The sequence below is a fragment of the Saccopteryx leptura genome, chromosome 5 (genome assembly GCF_036850995.1).
Source record: "Saccopteryx leptura isolate mSacLep1 chromosome 5, mSacLep1_pri_phased_curated, whole genome shotgun sequence".
In the NCBI taxonomy this organism is placed as follows: domain Eukaryota; kingdom Metazoa; phylum Chordata; class Mammalia; order Chiroptera; family Emballonuridae; genus Saccopteryx; species Saccopteryx leptura.
Window position 1 is genome coordinate 104,767,220 of NC_089507.1, and position 20,857 is coordinate 104,788,076.

Sequence of the window (20,857 nt, forward strand, 5' to 3'; positions counted from 1 at the left end):
GTTTCTGTAATTATTTTATTCGGAGCATCAATTATTAGAAATCACTATAGAACCAGAATTTTCCAATACATGTGTTTGCTACTTAAATATCTGATCATTAAAAGGGGCATTCTTGCCTGACCTGTGGTGGGGCAGTGGGTAAATTGTTGACCCGGAATGCTGAGGTTGCCAGTTCGAGACCTTGGGCTTGCCCAGTCAAGGCACATATGAGAAGCAACTATGAGCTGATACTTCCCTTTCTCTCTCTCTCTCTTCTCTCTAAATCAATAAAAATAAATAAATAAAAGGTGTTTACTTAAAACTTTTAAGAATACTCAGTGATGTGCTAAAATACTTATGCTCTAGAAATAAAACTTCTTATGTCTCACAATGTATAAACTCTTGGAACATGCAGAAATAAATATCACAGACAACTGATAACTGGACTTTTCATTATCCAAGTATTAGTGGATTTTATATTACTCAAGACACTCTTGCCTAATTACCTTAAAAGTATCTTAGTGATGTACTTCTTACTTTACAATTTTATTTTTCCATTTTTCCAACTGGATTGTAAAACATCATAAAGACTTCTAAATAGTCAAACTTACACAAAAATATATTGTTCCCCCTCCAGCTACCATTTTTTGTCTAATAAGTAGCATACTGTTTTCATACATCAAACACTCAATATTTAGGACATTAAGAGCAGAAAAGAAGGCCATAGCTGTAGGTGAAGGGAAGTGAGGGTGTGCACGGACCATGAGTGGTACATTCTAGCTGGAGAAGTTGATTTAAACTGGCAAAGAATAGAAGATAAAGTTAGAACAGGCATGGGAAAAAAGGAAGGAAGACTGTAAGGCCAGACTTAGTATGCACATTAGTAAAAATGAAGAGAGCTGAATGAATGTTTATGAGACACGCCGGGAAGGTAAGCATAATACCTTTACAAGAAGTAAGGTCTTCAGCCTTAAAATAACTGAGAAATTCCCTTTCTTTCTGCATTATTTATCTACCACTTGGTCAAAGCTCTAAAATTGAGAAGGTTCAAACTTCTCTCCATTCTTGAGTTAATTTCCCTGGGAAGCGACTCAAGCCAAGACATTGCATTTCCCTTCTCCCAGCCCACAAGGTTTGAATACCCCACTAAATTGCTAGTGACCCCTTTAGCTGCTGTTCTGAAGCTACCCAAATGTCATATGCCTTCCTTCTCGGGACTACACTGAACTTAATTCTTTTGCTCCCAGTGAGATGGAAAACTCACAAGACAAGCATTTGCCTAAGAGAAGCAGAGAAGTATCAGAGGGGCTGTGTTGAGCCTCTGATACAACACCTGGGAGGCCATTCCAAGTTGGATGGGGACCCTACGTTACATGATATGAAGGCATTGGGGGCCTACGATGGCATTCAGTCACAACTTTCTCTTACCTCATTTATTACCAATGCTGTAGATATGTTTCAACAAAACTAGAGTAAAGCTTAAAAGCAAGCAAGATTTCTAAAAGTGGCCTGTGGCAGGGATTTGGGAGCTACACGTTCTCCCTTCGGGTGTGAACAATCCCACCTCTGGAAGGCACACAGAGGACTCATGCACCTTGCTTACAAATATAAGTCACATCCACCGATCTCATCAGGAAAAAAGTTAGTATTTTGGTGGTTGTAGTAAGGTCCTTGAAGCAATCCTCAAGGATCCCCAACATGGCTCCAATTTGGGAAAATGTTAAATAGATGCAAAAACTTCATGCCTTTCTCCAACTGTTACCTTTAGTGGCTTGGTCCCAAGAAGTAGCCTACATTCTACCATCACCCTGTCTGTATGGGTGCAGCTCTTCTCATAATTCCTGAGGATTAAGGTCTGTATTAGTTTCCTATGGCTACTATAACAAATTATCATAATTCATTGGCTTAAATCAACATGGATTTACTATTTTACAGTTCTAGAGGTCAGAATCACTATAATCTAGCTAAAAGTAAAGATGTTGGCAAAGCAGCAATCCTTCTGGAAGCTCCAGGGTAGAATTTTTTTCCTTGCGTTTCCCAGCTTCTACAGCCTGCCTGCATTCCTTGGCTCATGGCCCCCTCCCCTACCTCCACAGCCATCAGTGTAACATCCTCAATCTCTGATTCTTACTCTGTGCTTCCACTGTCATATCATCTCAGACTCTACCTTCACCTTGTAAGGATCCTTGTGATTACACTGGGACCAGTTGGATAATCCAGAATAATGGATTATAATCTTCCCATGTCAAGATCCTTAACTTTATCAATTCTGTAAAGTCCCTTTGCCACATAAAGTAATATAGTCACAGGTCCCAGGGGTTAGGGAATGGACATCTTTGGTGGGCCATAATTCTACCTTCCACGAAGTCTGTGTGGCTAGAGAACACCATTATCTTAGGTAACCTTTCTTCTCTCAGCTTGGGTTTCTTTGTCTCCAGAACAAGGAGTATAAACTTGACCTCCAAGATCCTTCTGATCCTATATACATACATATATCTTAATCTAAAACCATATATATAAAGATGCTATATAAATGCACCTGCAAGATTACCAATGATATAGATTATAAGGTAGAGAAAGGACCTAAGGGGATACCCAGATTTCAAGTCTCATTGACAAAGCACTTTAGGTATACTGGGTTGGAGAAGGAGGTTGGAAGGTATGGAATTACATGTATACTTGGTGCCCTGAACTGGAAGTGTCTAGTAGCTCGATGGATATAAAGAAATAGAACACAAGGTCAAGGAAAGAATTAGAAAAAGTAGAGTCACCCACATAAAAGGGTTCAATTAATGGAATCTGTAAGGATTAATAAATTCTGTAAGACATAAATAAAAAAAATAAAATTATTTGTAGACTGACTGAAATTCACGAGGAAGAGGAGCTAGCAAATCATCTCAAGCAGAGGCTTGATCGGAAGGCAGGATCATCTTAAACATGCTGATTGAACTGTTTATTTTAAGGAAATATTATAAACCACTTTCTAAGGTGTTTAATTGCCTCAAATTTTGCTTATTTACAAAAATAATACTTTTCTTAATGTAGAGCATACTATATTATTGGGTCACACTATCGAATTTCTTAAAAAAAAACAACACCAATTCTTTCTGTTTTTTCTTTTAGTTAAGAGGCAGGAGATAGTGAGACAGATTCCCACACATGCCCTGACTAGGATCCACCGGCAATCCGTTCAGGCCATGATGCTCATCCAATCAACTGCACTCTTTTTAGCCCCTGAGGCTGATGCCCAGACCAATCAGCGCCTGGGGCCACACTTGAATCAATCAGCCACTGTTGCAGGAGGAGAAGAGGGAGAGAAGGGGGTGGGGGAGGTGGAAGAAGCAGACAGTCACTTCTCCTGTGTGTCCTGACCAGGAATCAAACCTGGGACATACATATGCTGGGCTGACACTATCCACTGAGCCAGCTAGCCAGGGCCAAAAACAATTATTTCAAACAATTAATTCGTCTATTAGAGTGCCAAAGTTTAATTAAAAAAAAATGCATCCAGTTCCATGTTTGTTGGACCTGAATAATTTAGGTAGAACCAGGGTCTTTAAAAGTTCCGAAGTCATATTTGGTGATATCAAATGAAAATGACTTGTTTACAATTATTTATCTGTAACTTGGTCAAACTACAATAGCAATATTGAAAATATTGAACTATACTATACTTTACATTAACATATTTCACAAAAGGTACAGAGAGTAGTTGTTATCATAGGACCAATTCTTTCATCTAGTTTTTAAAAAATATTTATCCATGTTTCCTTCAATATATAGTATTATACACATTTACTGTCTGTCCAACTTATTCCCAAGTGCTTTTTTAGTATTTATCAACAATACTAAAGATGTACAGTTAAATTTACAGAGATATCATCACTAACATGTTTAAAATGAAGACTTGATTAAAACTTAGTCCTTTCATTTGCAGGCTATTGGTTTAGAAATCCAGGCAGCATTTGTATTATAGGACAAGTATAGACAGGATACAAAAATAATTCAAGTCACTTCAAAGACTTTGCCAGAAATTCCCTAGACTTTGCTATTGCTTCTGCACAGAGGTCTCATACCTGGCTTGCAATGAAGTCCGGCAGTTTCCCAGGATGTGTGCTTGTGAGTTCTATTTAGACGATATCTTTTCATTATTGTGGGTTAATCCTTCTGATATGTCACTACATGGTCTTTCATTCAAATGATCACAGTGTTCTAATAAGTGAAATTTGAGTTAGGCAAAGAGTAGATCTCTCAGAGAGAAGAGAAACAGGTAACCACTCACCTCAAATGTTATGACAGATTATAGTTTCTCTGAGATAAACAAAAAGTTAACACATCATTGAAAACTAGACAGTGAACAGCAAAGTCAAGATTATACAACAGAAGTTGGAGCTTGAAGTTATCCTTAACCTAGCTCTCACTTCTACTGGGACATAAAGAGTGCTAGGCTTCACCTGGCCCGTGGTGGTGCAGTGGATAAAGCATTAACCTGGAACACTGAGGTTGCTAGTTTGAAACCCGGGGCTTGCCTGGTCAAGGCACATGTAGAAGTTGATGCTTCCTGCTCCCCCCAACCCCCTGCCACCTTCTCTCTCTCTCCCTTCTCTAAAATGAATAAATAAAATCTAAAAAAAAAAAAAAGGAAAAGAAAAAAAGAGTGTTAGGCTTCGAAAATACATCCCTAAAGAGCACATCTGCACAACTTACTGCTCTTTAGGGACAGCCCCTCTATCAAGTCAGCCTAAATGCACAATTTGTAAGAGATGGAGAAAGGCAAAATTAGTCCACACTTCGGAAAAACAGTTTCTAAAAAAAAATTTAAAAAAGGATAATATAAACACTTCAGAGCAACTTTGATGAAACACTTAATAAAAATATGCATTCATATTCTAGAACTAGTTCAAATTCATGATTAGCAAAGCCTCACTGTGACAACTAACTGTTGACTTTGAAATACTTTTGCTGATTCAAGGCATCTACAGTAAAAGGAATCTGAAGCCAAACCTTAAATTTTATCTTGAATATATAAATAGCAAAGTTATGCCAAGAAATTTTGCAAGATGTTAGTTTCCTCATATGACATACTAAAGATTCATTTAATAAAGAAACTGTCATTTAGTCCCAAGAACCTAACTAGAATACTACAGTATATGATCAGTGTGCTCTAGGTCTCTAAGATTTTCCCAAGTAATTTCTTCTTCTTTTTTATTAAGTGAGAGGCAGAGAGACAGATTTCTGCATGTGTCCAGATGGGGATCTACCCAGCAAGCTCCCTAAGTGCAATGCTCTGCCCATCTGGGGCTGCTGTTCCATTGCAACAAGCTATTTTAGCACCTGAGGCCAGGCCATGGAGCCATCCTCAGTGCCCAGGGCCAACTTGCTCAAACTGAGCCATGGTTGTGGGAGAGGAAGAGAGAAGAGAGAGAGAGAGAGAGAGAGAGAGAAAAGGGGGAGGGGTGGAGAAGTAGATGGTGGCTTCTCCTGTGTGCCCTGATCAGAAATCAAACCCAGGACTTCCATATGCCAGGTGGATGCTCTACCACTGAGCCAACAGTCAGGACCCCAAGTAATTTCTAAGTCCTGTTGGTACACAATGTCTGTGTGTGCACAACTGCTGTTCAAAGTATGATTCAAGTTAGTGTCAATAATGAAAGTAAAACTCCTACAAATTAGGTTTCAGAGAAAGTAAGCATTGAAGTTTTCTCTCTCAAACACGTGGTAACGATGATAACCACATGTCGCACTACTGCAGAGATTTCACATTGGCACTGCAAGAATTTTAAAACATGCAATACTTGACTATTTAATCAGGGTCACTGACCTCTTTTCTCTTAGACTGTCAAAAAAAAGACAACAGCCAACACAACAATAGCCATCCAGTGTGAATGAACCAAAATTGTACCTATTTTTTTGGTCAGATCAGCCAAAAATAAAAAAAAATTAAAAAGTAAAATATATGTATATTTATATATAAAATATTTGTATGTATTTAAAGCAACAATGGTACCTTTGGCATTTTTTAAATTGACTTTAGAGATGAAGGGTTGGAGAGAGAGAGAGAGAGAGAGAGAGAGAGAGAGAAAGATTAATTTGCTTTTGTTTTTCATTTATTCATTCATTCATTGGTTGATTCTTGTATATGTCCTGACTAGGAATCAAACACACGACCTTGGCATATTGGGATGACTCTAACTAAATGAGCTACCCGGCCAGGGCTAAAAAAATATGTTTTTTTGATGTGCTAGAGAATTTTATTATTTAGTTTATGTGTGCCGTGAAATAAAAAAGGTGAAAATACTGCATCATAGTATATGTACTAGCCACCTTCATCCCTTCACCATCGCAGCACTGACCACGTGCAAAATAATCTACAAACCACTGTGGAAAATGCAAAGTGAAATTAGATGTGGCATTTGTCTTCATTGTGTATGTGATCCAGGAACGTAGAGAAACATTAATTTAAAAACTACATTACAAGGTAAGTGTCAAGATGGTGTGAAGAATGCAGTGGGGTGAAAGAGACCTTAGAATGTCAAAGGAGATAAAGTCCATTCCCACAAAAACGGTAGTAGCTCCAAATCCAGATGGTAGGTAGCGAGTCTCAGACTTTGGTGAAGGCTCCTAGGCTCAGCTCTTTAAAAAGCCACCCTTATCCAATCAAGGAAGTAATCCAGGTGGAAAAATACTCCACTCAACCATCCCACATGCTAAGAATCTCTTAGCCGTGACATTCTCTTAGCCTCACAGGCTGACCATTTCTCTTCCACTTCGCAGAACATTCCATTTCTGAGTTGAGTTACCTGATTTTTAGCAGCAAGAGTCTGTAATATGTGGTCTCCAATCTAAACCTAGTAAGTTTTTCATGACTTTTTCTTTTCCAGTTGAGGTTAACCAAGCCTTCCCCTATTTTTCAAGTACATGAACTTAATGTTCTATATATCGCATTTCAAGTGAAAAACATAAAGTTCAATCTCTTCTTTGGAATTAATGGCCCCCTTGAAATGCAAATATCATTTATTAAAATAGCTGATTCAAAGAGCAGTACAGCATCAATGAAGGAAACTACAATCCAACACCAGTGACCCAATGTCCTAAACATTCATTTTCTACATGAAGCGATACATGGTCTTTATGTACCCTGTCAAGGTACCCTCTTCCATAATTTACACTACTAAATTACACACAATTTAGAATGGTCACATCATACTGTAGCTACAGCAAAAGCAATGCATAAAAGAGATGCCTGCAAATGGTGCAGCAAGGGATGGATATGTAAACTTTCAATTCAACATGAAGGTAACAAACTAAACCCAGCAAACTATGGGTAAAACCGTCCTCCCTGTCACAACATCAGGACAGAAGGCCATCCAGGTTCTCAGCTGCCTATTTGTTATAAGGGAAGAGGATTCGCATGAGGATGAGGATAAGGCAGGGTCTGAGCAAAAGGACACTGGATGGAGCACTTTTGGTTCATTTTGTCTGCAGGACTGACTGACTTCACAGGACACACACCTCTCTGCAAGGAAAGGACGTGGACAAGGAGACTGGGGCGCCTCCCCAGGGTTGCAGGGGGATCCTCAGGTGAGACCAGAGGGGCCCGTGGGAGTCGGCAGCAGGGTCCTGCGTGGATGCTGATGGTCCTATGCGGTGGCCTCAACTCACCCTTTTGAAAAGGCGGACAACAGAGATGCATTCGGATTTTGTCCCCACAAATGAGTGCAAAGGAAGATTCGGGTTTCTTCCTCAAATAAATATGTATGTTAAAAAACAAAAGACAGGCTCCTGGCCTTTCTCAGAGGCAACCACATTACTTCCACGGCTGGAAAGCAGGTTTGCAGAGACCAAAGACTAGACAAAAGACTGGACCTGGCGAATATACAAACCTGGAAAGGATTGTTGTTGACAGAAAGTGATTAGGGTCTCTTAGTTCCAATTCTGTCTCCCCTTTCCGAGGGTGATTCCCGGGCCGATGAGGAAATCCCTCACGGCCTGGAGAAGACGTCGGACGGGGAGGAGGAGGAGACCCCCAAAACTTTGCCGAACTGCGGCAGGCCGGAGGCTGGCAGCAGCTGCGGACCTCGAGGTCCGGGTTGCAGCAGCCACCCCCTCGCCATCACAACAAAAGGGTCGCAAGCAGCTTTTGCACCCCGGCTTCTAGGACCGGAGCCGGGAAGGGAGAGCGGGCGGCGGCGACCCGGGGGCGGCCCCTGTCGCCGGGGCGAAGGAGGAGACGGAGCCGCCGCGTGTCGTGTCACGGCATAAAGAAAAGGACCTTCGCAGGCATAAGAACATGCCACCCGAAGCAGCAAAGCTGGTACCACCCGCACCCCCGCTGTCCCCTGCCGCTCGGGAGCATCTGCTCGAGGCCTCTCGGCATCCCCGGGCGAGGCCGCCCCCTCCGGAGCGCGGCGCGGGGGCTGCAGGCCCGGCTCCGGCGGCCGCGACACAATGCGGCCCGAGAGCCTCCCCGACGCCGCCTCTGCGGCAGGCCGTGGCCCACACAAAGCCCGCCGCCCGGCCTCGCCGCCCGGCCTCGCCGCCCGGCCCCGCCGCGCACCCACCTTGGGCTCCGGCGCCCGGATCCCGCAGCGTCTTGGTCACCGCCTTCCAGACGTGGCAGCCCAGCAGGCAGAGCAGGAGCGCCGCCGACCTGCTCATCTCCGCGCGGCGGAGTCCCGGCCGCTTCGGCCTCGCAGAGCACCGGGACAGAGCGGCGCGTCACGGGCGGCCGGCCGCCGCGCCTGCCTCCATGTCGCCAGGCTCCGCGCGCACCGGGCCTGCCGTCCAATTGGCCGCGCCCCCGCCCGGCGTGGCGCTGGGCTCCGCAGCCCCCGGCCGCTCCCTCCTCCGCGCACCCGGGTGGGTTCCCCGAAGCGCCGGCGCCGCGGCCCCGCCCACCCATTAACCCCTTAGCGCCCTGCCGCACCCGCGGGTGGTGTCCAGGTCCAGGGTCTTGGTGCCACCTGGCGGCCGCCGCGCCGCGGGGGAGGACGGTGCGCCCCGGAACCCAGTTCCTGCTGCGCGAGCCTCCCTCGCTCACATACCCCCGTGCACGCGCCCGCGAGTCGCCGCTAGAGCAGGGAGCGCGACCTCTGGCACCCGTACAGCCCGAATCCTCCAACTCCTTACTGCTTTGGAGAAAAAAAACAACACCTGCCTTTCAGGTCTGAGGGCTTCGCACCTGGTTAATTAACTAAGGGAGGGTCTCAGGGTGTGACCTCCCTCGGTTTCCTCAGCATAATGCCATCCTGCAGCTATTCTTGTCCCCATTCACCTATCCTACTAAGGGTAGATTTGAACCTAAAGGTCAGCAGGAATGGTATCCTAACCCGGAGGGCTGACAGATGAACACCTCCAGGTTGAATTGCGCTTAGACATTTTTAGAGGGTTAGAGTGGATAGGACATTTACCTTGGTTGAGGCTCTAGGTTCTTATTCACTTTGTCTTCACTATACATAATCTAAGAGGTAGGTATTTTTATTCCCATTTACAGATGAGAAAAGGAGTATAAGGAGAATCAAGGAATTTGTCATTAGCACACAGAGCTAAGGTTCAATCAAATACAACAGGCTGGTCCCAAAGATGAAGCTCCACACAAAAACATCAGGCTTCCCTTAAGTAGAGGTACACTCACCCCTACCCAAACTTCCCATTCTCTCAATTTGCTCCTGTCTGTGTTCCTTCCTCCACACAACCCTCAGGATGCACCCTTGACTCTCTCTACCCCATCTCCAACCAGCACTGCAGTGACCCCAGAACCTCTGCAAGGGACCCAGGCTCTAAGGAAATCCACACCAGATTCACTCTGCCCATTGCTGCCTCCAGAACACTAGGCGAGAGGAGGGTTATGACTGTAATTTCATTAATTGGGCATTAAGGCATGCCAGTTGGCTTATAACAGACAAGCTATTGTGAGACACAGTGAAAAACAGGAGGTGGAAAAGTCCATGTGGGTTTTATTGTCACCCTCAGGAGCAATGTTACAATTTGTGCAAATTGCACACCTGCACAGGGTGTCAGGTAGTCAGGAAGGTGGAAAGAAAACCCACAGTTAGGGACTGCCTGATCCGTCTTCCTTTTAACTGCCAGTGTCAATGCCTCAAGGTCCACCTCAGAGTCAGGAGAGGAGAGTGAATAGGATGACAGTCTATCTCAGCCCTCAGTTGCAGTGTGGGTGCCAGTCAACAGGAGCACAAAGAGTCCAGGCTGGCTAGATGGCCAGGTAGAGGATGACTTCATGAAGCATGGCAATCTCAAGTTTTCAAATCACTTTTTTGGCGTAGGGAGCTGCCTCTAAGAGAAGTGGCATTAAGCCCATCCCTGAGTTGAAACTTCTCCAAACAGTTTGAGAATGTGCCTTTTTCAAGAGACAGAAGCAACCTGGCAGGGGTGGAGGGCAGACGGGAATCAAGAACCAGGTTGATTTTAAAAAGATCACCTAGGACTCATAAAATCCCGAGAACAGAAGTGTAAGGTCACATGAGGGAATACTATTATAGTTGGGGTCCCTAAAATATGCTACTCTCACTGGACTGGAGATGTTTCCTCATAACAACTTCCCTGGTAGTATTATTGTTCCTATCCTACAGATAAACAAACTGAGTTTGTCAGTGAGAAATAATTTGCCCAAATATTTAGGTCTAATGATAGGAAACTTGATTATTTACACAACGTTACCCCAAGGATAAATTTCATGCAAATGACTTGTTACCTGTAGCTACATCCAAATGATTTTAAAAATCTGTTCTAATCCATGTTCTAATCCATGTAAGGTCTGAATCTATATAGTTAATAGTATCTAGTGAATGGTATTGTACCTATGTCAGTTTCCTGGCTTTGATAATATACTATAGTTATATAATATGTTACAAATGGGGAGAGTTGGGTGCAGACTGTCAGAGACCTCTCTATACTATTTTTTGTAACTCCTGAATCCATAATTATTTCAAAATAAAAATATAATAAAAAACAAAACTCTGTTCTATGCCATTTTTTATACTGATTTTTAGAGAGAGAGGAAAGGAGAAAAAGACGGAGAGAAATATTGATTTGTTGTTCCACTTATTCACGCTGTCACTGGTTGATTCTTGTGTGTGTTCTGACTGAGGATTGAACATGCCACCTCAGCATGTCAGGACAACTCTCCAACCAACTGAGCTACTCAGCCAGGACCTATACCATTTTTTATAAGCTTTCCTGTTCACTCAAAACACTGGTGTTTGTAATCTTAGTATAATGTTCTAGAACTTTTAAGAGTGAGAGAACTCTTAGTAAACACTAAATGATTAGTCTGATCAAGTTTGCGACACAATCATGACTATACATAGTCATAATGGTTGTTATTATTGTGTGTATAACAAAATTTTTGTGGATGACAAACACTTTTGGGGAGATTTATGTACCTTTATAGCCACACCGAGGCTTGTATAAGTAGTGTTCGAACTCTCCCTCTTTTTGCCTATACCTATTTAGAAACAGAAAGAAGTCGAGTACTTTGCACCAGTGCCCCCTCAACCTACAAGCCAGTCTCAATGCCAAGAAGAGAGCTGGGACCCCCATGTGCATCCTTTGTTTGGATGGATGTTCTCCAGTTACTTGGGTGGGAGGCTAGGAAAGCACAAATTCTGCTAAATCACACAAACAAGTATACAGTGGTACCTTGAGTTTTTAATTCCTTCTGTAATCGAGCTCGTAAGTCAGTCAACTCATATATCAAGCAAATTTCTCCCATTTAAAATAACTGAAATAGATTTAATCCATTCCAGCCCTGTGAAACATCCCCAAACCATCCTAAATTATGAAAAAAGACATGTTTTTAATTAAGAAACACACATATATACTTTACCAATGCATAACAAAATATATGAAATAAAAGAAAAAAGTGTTATTTAGTAATGTGTTCTTACCTTGGAGACAGACAAGTGCGGCTAATGGAGGTGAATGGTGGAGGAGGAGGGAGGGAGGAAGGGATGCAGGCACTGTAGACACGTAAACTAAAACTGCACTTTCTTAACACTAAATGTAAACTAAAACTGCATTTTCTTTACTTTAAACAAAACTAAAACTGTACTTTCTATACTTAAAATAAAACCACAAAAACTTAATTGTAAAAAATGCACTTTCTTAACTTTAAACTTAACCTAAGCTTAACATTACGTATTTTTCATTTAATCATCACCTATTTTTGCCTTTTTGGCTGCACTTTCAGCACTTTCACTTGAAGGACTTTTGAATAAAAATCTATCCAAAGAGGTTTGCTTTTGCCTGCCTTTTAAAATGTTACAGAAATGTAACAAACAAGTGTCATTAAAAAGTGTTGAAGCGGCCCTGGCCAGTTGGCTCAGTGGTAGAGTGTCGGCCTGGTATGCAGGAATCCTGGGTTCGATTCCCAGCCAGGGCACACAGGAGAAGTGCCCATCTGCTTCTCCAGCCCTCCCCCTCTCCTTCCTCTCTGTCTCTCTCTTCCCCTCCCGCAGCCAAGGCTCCATTGGAGCAAAGTTGGCCCGGGCACTGAGGATGGCTCTATGGCCTTTGCCTCAGGCGCTAGAATGGCTCTGGTTGCAATAGAGCAACACCCCAGATGGGCAGAGCATCGCCTCTGGTGGGCATGCCGGGTGGATCCCAGTCGGGCGCATGCGGGAGTCTGTCTGACTGCCTCCCCGTTTCCAACTTCAGAAAAAAAAAAGTGCTGAAGCATGACCAGTTGAAACTTTTTCTGGGTGTTTCTTTTCAAACCAGCCGTGACTTCCTTAAATGTGTATCTTTTGCTGCCTTTTTTTGAGGTTGATGGTTCTTTTTTCTTCAAATCACCGTAAATAATACGTGCCTTTTCGCACATTAGTCTCCGTCACTGTATCTCCTGCCAGCTCTTTCTCTTTCATCCACACCAGCAGAAGTTTCTCCATTTCTTCATGGATATTTCTCCTTAATTGGGACAAAATTATAGTTCCTTTCACTGGATTTGTGCTTTTGATGGCATTTTTTTGTTTAAGGATGGTACAAATTATAGACGTATTGCGGTCATACAGCCTTGCCAGTTCAATCACTCATACACCACGCTCATGTTTTTCTATTATTTCTTGCTTTATTTCTATCGAAGTCATTCTCTTCTTCTTCTCACCACTGTCCTTTATATTCACTTTCTTCGGCCCCATGATAGCACACAAAAAAAGTTAGTAAAAAATGCAAAAATGATGCAAGAACGAGTACAGCACACGAGATTCAACTTGATTCTGTGGGTAACACGTGAGAAAGAACGAGATGCTGGTGTTGTGCTGCTAATACTGGACCCGTGCACCAACCCGCCAACTAGTGGCAGCTTTCTGATTCAGGATTTGTATCTCGGAATTTTGCTCAGATCTCAAACAAAAATATGGACCGAATTGCAGCTCATATCTTAAAAAATGTTGGTCTGGCCTGACCAGGCAGTGGCGCAGTGGATGAAGCAATGGACTGGGATGTGGAAAGACCCGGGTTTGAGACCTCGAGGTCGCCAGCTAGAGCACGGGTTCATCTGGTTTGGGCAGAGGCTCACCAGCTTGGACCCAATGTTGCTGGCTCGAGCAAGGGATTACTCTGTCTGCTGAAGGCCCGCGGTCAGGGCACATGTGAGAAAGCAATCAATGAACAACTAAGGTGTCGCAATGAAAAACTGATGATTGATGCTTCTCATCTCTCTCTGTTCCTGTCTGTCTGTCCCTCTCTCTGACTCTCTGTCTCTGTAAAAAAAAAAAAAAAAATATATATATATATATATATATATATATATATATATATATATATATATGTTGGTCTGCTCATATCTCAAGGTACCACTGTACTTGCATATTATCTGCCCAAAGAAATGTTAGAATTAAATAATCACACTTCTCCTTTATTGGAATAAAAGAATATGGTTTACCTTTTTTCATGTTTTAATAAGCAGACTCCCATTTAGTAACTGGGGGGAAAATCACTGCATGACAGGGAGTGTCTGAAGAACAATGAAAATTAGAAGTGTTCTTTCCTTCTAGGACTTTTCCAGTTACTCTTATGAAGATCTCACATTGTTTGAATAGAGATGAATTATGACTGTAATTATTTGAAATTGCTTAGAAGTTGCCTGACTATGCAGCATTTGATTTTAATTTGCAAGTTCCCTGCCAAAAGCGGTGATACAGAACTTTTCCTGTCTGAATTTTCCAGAGACCTTGATTTCACAGGCTCTGCATCAAGGTTTCTGAGCCCAAGATTATTTATGCTATTGAAATCTTTCCTACGGTTGGTGCCCATGTGTTGGAATTTTAATTGTCTGAATTTACTTTAAGAGACATTTTCCTTCCTTCTCCCCTTACTACTCCTGTCCCCCTGCCCCTCCAACCCTCACCCCACCGTCTGCCCCTGAGTAAAAAGTTGCCTGTGAAAAACAAGTTTTTTATGAAGTCCGTACAGATCAGGAAGTGTGTCACGGACATTGTACTTTTGTTTGCTGCTGCTTTTATTAGAGTTAGACAAAATGTAGCCATAGGTAGCAATAGTAAGGGCTCAGTATTTTATTCAAAACCCATTTGACATTCATTTCAAAAAGAAAATGATTAAATTATTGAAAAGGAATTGCTGTGTTTCTTTTAACCCTGGCATTCTAGAACCTTCTCCACTACTTGTGGCTCAGCACCCCATAGGTCAATCTCTGTGCCTTTCCAAAAGGTTCTTTCTTCCAAAGACATCTTTTTATTTTATTTTCCCTACAATCTCCTTTCTCTCATTCAGGTTCTCAGACAGGAACCACATTTTATTAAGGAAATAATTCAGTGAATGTATGTCTAATGTCAGCTTCATGTGAGACATTGCAAGTGTGACACCCAGATCCCCTGTATGCTGCGCTCCTCTGCATGTCCCACAGTGATTACAGGAGTCTGGGACACATCCCAAGGTCCTGGCTGTTGGAAAGAATATTCATAGGCTAGTGGCATGTTAAGAATCTGGTTGCTAGGCCCTGGCTGGTTGGCTCAGTGGTAGAGCGTCGGCCTGGCGTGCAGGAATCCTGGGTTCGATTCCCAGCCAGCGCACACAGGAGAAGCGCCCATCTGCTTCTCCACCCCTCCCCCTCTCCTTCCTCTCTGTCTCTCTTTTCCCCTCCTGCAGCCAAGGCTCCATTGGAGTAAAGTTGGCCTGGGCGATGAGGATGGCTCTATGGCCTCTGCCTCAGGCGCTGGAATGGCTCTGGTTGCAACAGAGCAACGCCCCAGATGGGCAGAGCATCGCCCCTGGTGGGCATGCCAGGTGGATCCCAGTCAGGCATGTGTGGGAGTCTGTCTGACCGCCTCCCCGTTTCCAACTTCAGAAAATTACAAAAAAAAAAAAAGAAAAAAGAATCTGGTTGCTCAGAGATGTATTTTAGGCCTGTTTCAGTAGAGCGGGGAAGTCTCTAGCACAACCCGTTGCTGGCCATTGAATACTGTCATGTAGACAAGGAAAGCTCAAGGGGAGTGGGAAGTGAGCTTCCAAAATCTACCAGGAAGAAATGTGTGTTTGTAAGTGCTAGGTCTGCCTTCAGAGCCTTCCAAGGGAACATCGGTCCAGCAAGGCAGAAAATAGAAAGTTTTTTTTCCAAAGCAAACTTAAACAGTTATGGAGAAAACAGGAAAACAATGGAGAAGATGGAGAAGGGAATTAGCATGGACTGAACTCTTGTTTTTGTGGCTCATTTTGTACCTGAAAAGAGAGAAAAGCTTCCTGGTGCTAGAGGCCCTAACTCTTTGAGTGGCACTTTCTTATCCTTCCTTTCATTACCTCTGTTTAAGTTTGAAGCTCTGGATCCAAGACATTACTGCCAGGACATTTCTTTTAATGCCCTAGTCCTGTTTAGTTCTTAAGCAAAGGTCTCTTCCACCAGCAGTTCCCTTCATTACAAGTCCCATAAACCTGGAAGTGGAGGTGAGGAGGAGATTTGTCTGGGCAAATAATACAGTACAATAGGTTTAGATGCATTCACTTTAAATCACACAGCCTAAGTGATCATTTTCTGTACAAAATGAAAGGGCTGGATTGCCCTGTAGGCTTCTGAAATTTCGCTCTGAGTCTTAAGCTAGCCTGCATTGGCTGCTGGTATTCTCTTATCATCTCACCTTCTAAAGAGATGGAAACTTCAGTGAACAAAAGGAAATTCACTGGTATATAAAGTTTCATGAAAATTTTAGTAAATATTTTATAGTTGTATTCTACTGAAATCTTCAGAAAGTAAATAAAAAAGGAAAGACATTCCCTCCCCCCAAACACACACACACACACACACACACACACACACACACACACACACACACACACACAGCCAACAAATAAAAATCAGCTCAGACTCCTAACTTTCCTGTTGGGGAAGTATTGGGTAAAAACCAATGCTATTCTTCAAAAATGGAAAAGAAGGGGGAAAAAAATCATTCCTTCCATAATCCTTGAAAGGTCTGGTTTTATATGAGTCCTTGGTTTTACAAATGCATTTATGTCTCAAATGTTGATTTGTAAGTTGGTGGTATGACTCAATGTTACAAATTCTGGTTAACTCCTCTGCTAGGAAACATGTCTGAATGCATGGCAATTAGTTCCAACCTAAATATGCCTGAACCCTTCTGCTATCAGAATGTTCATTCCTGAGAGTAATGGGTAGGGCAGAGAAAGAGAGGTTCTTTATGTAGGGGGTATATTTCTTAGTGTGATGGTTAATCTTATCTGACAACTTGATGGGCCAAGGGATGCCCAAATAGCTGGTAAAATGTTATTTCTGGGGGTGTCTGTGAGCATGTTTCTGGAGGAAGAGATTGGCTTTTGAACTAGTGAGCTGAGTAAAGCAGATGGCCTTCACCAATGTGGGTGGGCATCATCAAATCCTTTGAAGGCCCAAATAGAACCAAAAGGTAGAGGAAAGGCAAATTTGCTCTTGGCTTGAACTGGAACACCCATCTTCCCCTGCCTTCAGTAATCAGTGCTTCTGGTTCTCGGGCCTTGGGTCGCTGAACTGGGACGTACACCATGAGCTCCCCTGGTTCTCATGCCTCCAGGATGAAGCTATAATACCAGTTTCTCCAGCTTCCAGATGGCAGATCATGGGACTTCTCAGCTTGTATAACCATGTGAGAAAATTCCAAATAACACATCTCTCTCTCTCTCTCTCTCTCTCTCTTTCACTCTAATATACTTGGGAACTATGGGTCTGCTAATGATTTAGAAATAAAGATGTGATAAATTAAAAACTTTAATAACCATGGTTTGGAAATGAAGATGTGATTAAAACTTTAATAACCATGGTCTGAAAGAACATTTCCTTTTTCTGAACATTGGTTAGAGGCTCCACCAATAAGGGCTCAGTTGATGGAAAGAGAAATCTAAGTTTTTAGCCAGACGTTCTACGGGGAATTAGGTGCTCATGAAATCTGTGGAAGGGCTACAGGAGGGTCTCCAGACTGAGCCCCCCAGACCGACCTTCAGAGATGCATGATACTTGGGGAGCTATTCCTCAGCCCTAGTCAGGAAACTGGGAGTGTGAAGCTACAATAGCAAAGGTTGCATTCTGGAGTCTGCACTCTTGTTGATCCAGGGATCAGGCAGCGGGGCTCCACCCTGCCCTCCTGCCTATCTCCTTCCTAGGCACAAGGAAGCTGCCACTGCAGAAAAGCCCAGACTTCCAGGGCAGTAACAGGGAGACAACCCTCTCTTACTTTTGCTTCCAAAATCTCTACCAAGGGCATCTCATTGACAGAACCTAACTCTCACCCAGAAGACTGGCTACAAGGAAGTCAGGAAATGTAATTATTTTAAGGAATTTATGATAGCATCAGAAGGAGGAGACACAGATGCCAATGCCAACTTGCCACATTGCTACAGAGCCTTAGAACCTAGAGGTTGGGTGATCAAGCATGAATATCACCCCAGTTCTAGGTTCAAGGATAACTGAAACATCCAGTGTCCTCTTTAGATGGTTCCAGTGTACTTTCCACATTTCTGAACATGAAATACAGTGGTAGAAATGGGATACTGGAACTCAAGGGAACTTGAAAGAACTGGTCTATCCTCTTCATGTCACAATTAAGAAAGCAGACATTATAACAGAATAAAGGGCAGCCTAGAGTCACCGAACTCTGCACACACTGGCAGGTGACTTCCAGGAATCTTGTGAGAAAGCAGCCTGTAGTGGATAAAATGTAATATTTCTAAATTTACCAAAAGCTTTGAACAGACTGAAAGACCTTATGACCTAGAGACTTTCCCTTTACTCATCTCCAAATCAGTACTTTGTTTAAAGTATGATCCTATTTCAGAGCTTTAAAAATATTTGAAACTTTTGAGAGAGAAGTGGGCTTTTTCCAACTGTAATAATGAGAGGAGAGGATTAAAGCCACCAACCTCTGGCAGCCATCTTGCCACCATGAGGTAAAACTCTAAGAAGGGAGTCAAAACAGTGTGAGCTAAAAGATAGAAAAAATGAAATGAGCCCCTGAATCCAGTCAGTATCTGAGCCATTTCTCCCTGGGACTTTCACTAGTTAAGCCAATAAACTCCTATCTTTTTCCCTTTAGCAGCCTAGAATTGTGCTTTCTGAATTTACAACCAAAAGAATCTGGCTCAACCAGTTGAGCTGAGATAGTGGATTCCCATAGTTTGCTGGTTCTGGATGCTGCCTGCCGGATGAGGTGGCATCTACCCAACTTTCCGATGTCCATGGACCGAGACTCTTTTGGGAAGGTACTTTTAGGTTATTTCCCATGTGGATAGCATCTGAGAGACACACAGGAACAAAAGTAAAAACTCTGGACATGCTGGTCAATCATTTCTTTAAATCTTCATACCAAAGGATCATTTTCTCTTTTTGTTTGTAACAGACACTGACAGTGACAGATATGTCTTTTCACTTTCATAGTGAAAACCTGAATGTATTTGGTGACCAAATATTCACAATGCACCATCACCTGTGAATGCCTTCTGGGTAACTGCAAGGCAATAGCAGCCAGTCTTTTGTGGGGGCGAATCACAAAATCCAGACCGAGTTTGGTAAATGGTTTAGAATCCAAACATCTCTGAAAACTAAATTTCAAAATATGAAGGTTATCTTGGCCAACAAAAATAGAAATCATCATAGAGGACTTAATTAAACATAATAAACAGTTCAAGCGGAACAGGATACTGCTATTTTTCCTGTCTCCAAAGCTTCTATTACAGGGGAAGGAAGAGCTAATCAGCAAAGAAAGAGTCAGGAACATGAGAAGAATGGGAGACTCATAGCAAAGACTCAGTGTTTGGCACTGAAGTCACAAATTTAATCCCTGGTGGGTCTCAGCTCATGCCTGCAGGGAGGGGCAGGGAATAAAAAACTGTGTGGATCAGCCTGACCAGGCGATGGTGCAGTGGATAGTGCATCGGATTGGGATGCAGAGGACCCAGGTTTGAGACCCCAAGGTCACCAGCTTGAGCGCAGGCTCATCTGGTTTGAGCAAAAAAAGCTCACCAGCTTGGACCCAAGGTCGCTGGCTTGAGCAAGGGGTTAGTTGGTCTGCTGAAGGTCCATGGTCAAGGCACATATGAGAAAGCAATCAATGAACAACTAAGGTGTTACAATGAAAAACTGATGATTGATGCTTCTCATCTCTCTTTGTTCCTGTCTGTCCCTATCTATCCTTCTCTCTGACTCTCTGTCTCTGTAAAAAAAAACAAAAACAAAAAAACCCAAAAAACTGTGGATCAGTTATCTATAGAATCTATCACATAAAATGACAGTTATGGTTACAACTGGGATTTGTATGTAGGTGTACCAAAATACTTTTTTGATGATAAGATAATACATGTCAAAGGACTTTGAAGACTGAAAAAAAGTCAATGCAGAGAAAGGTATTGTGTGGCAAAAGTAGGAGACAGATGTAGGAGAGAAAGAGAAGGTGGAGGGACATGAGAAAAAGTCTTCTCCTCTTGAGTCACAGAGTTAAAGACAACTCTTTTAAAAAACCAAAAAGGGCCTGACCTGTGGTGGTGCAGTGGATAAAGCATCAACCTGGAAATGCTGAGGTCACCAGTTCAAAACCCTGGGCTTGCCTGGTCAAGGCACATATAGGAGTTGATGCTTCCAGCTCCTCCCTCCTTCTCTCTCCCTGTCTCTCTCTCTCCTCTCTCTCTCTCTCTCTCTCTCTGTCTTTCTCTCTCCCTCTCTCTCTTCTCTCTAGAAATGAATAAATAAAATTAAAAAAAAAAGAAACCAGAAAGATCCCTGGCCGGTTGGCTCAGTGGTAGAGCCTCGGCCCTGCGTGTGGGAGTCCCAGGTGCGATTCCTGACCAGGGCACACAGGAGAAGTGCCCATCTGCTTCTCTACCCTTCCCCTTCTCCTTTCTCTCTTGTCTCTCTCTTCCTCTCCCACAGCCACTGTCTCTCTGCTTCCCTGCTTCTCACTTCAGAAAAGAAAGAAAGAAAGAAAGAAAGAAAGAAAGAAAGAAAGAAAGAAAGAAAGAAAGAAACCAAAAAGAAGCCTCACTAGGCAGTGGTGTGGTGGATAGAGCATTGGCCTGGGATGCCAAGGACCCAGTTTCAGATCCCTGAGGTTGCTGGCTTGAGTGTGGGATCATAGACATGACCCCAAGGTCGCTGGCTTGAAGCTCAAGATCACTGGCTTGAGCAAGGGGTCACTGGCTCAGCTGGAGTCCCCAGCCAAGGCACATATGAGAAAGCAATCAATGAACAACTAAGGAGCCGCAACAAATAACTGATGCTTCTCATCTCTCTCCCTTCCTGTCTGTCCTCCTACTTTCTCTCTCTCTCTCTCTCTCTCTCTCTCTCTCTCTCGCTAAAAAGAAACTAAAAAGAAAATACACTGGTCTCCAAAGATGTAAATAGCACTGAGACTTGTACTAACTTAAAAAGATT

General features: G+C 43.0%; 1 protein-coding gene and 1 pseudogene across 2 annotated transcripts in view; both read right to left on the bottom strand.

The window, feature by feature from the left end:
- Positions 1–8,833, bottom strand: part of FAM171A1 (family with sequence similarity 171 member A1) — a 177,788-nt gene extending 168,955 nt beyond the window's left edge. For both annotated transcript variants that reach the window (XM_066386648.1, XM_066386649.1), the window contains exon 1: positions 8,541–8,833. In XM_066386648.1, the coding sequence (XP_066242745.1) occupies positions 8,541–8,637 (97 nt within the window). In that variant the 5' untranslated portion in view covers positions 8,638–8,833. The remainder of the gene's footprint in view (positions 1–8,540) is intronic.
- Positions 8,834–8,888: 55 nt separating this feature from the next.
- Positions 8,889–20,857, bottom strand: part of LOC136406533 (cilium assembly protein DZIP1-like) — a 76,082-nt pseudogene continuing 64,113 nt past the window's right edge.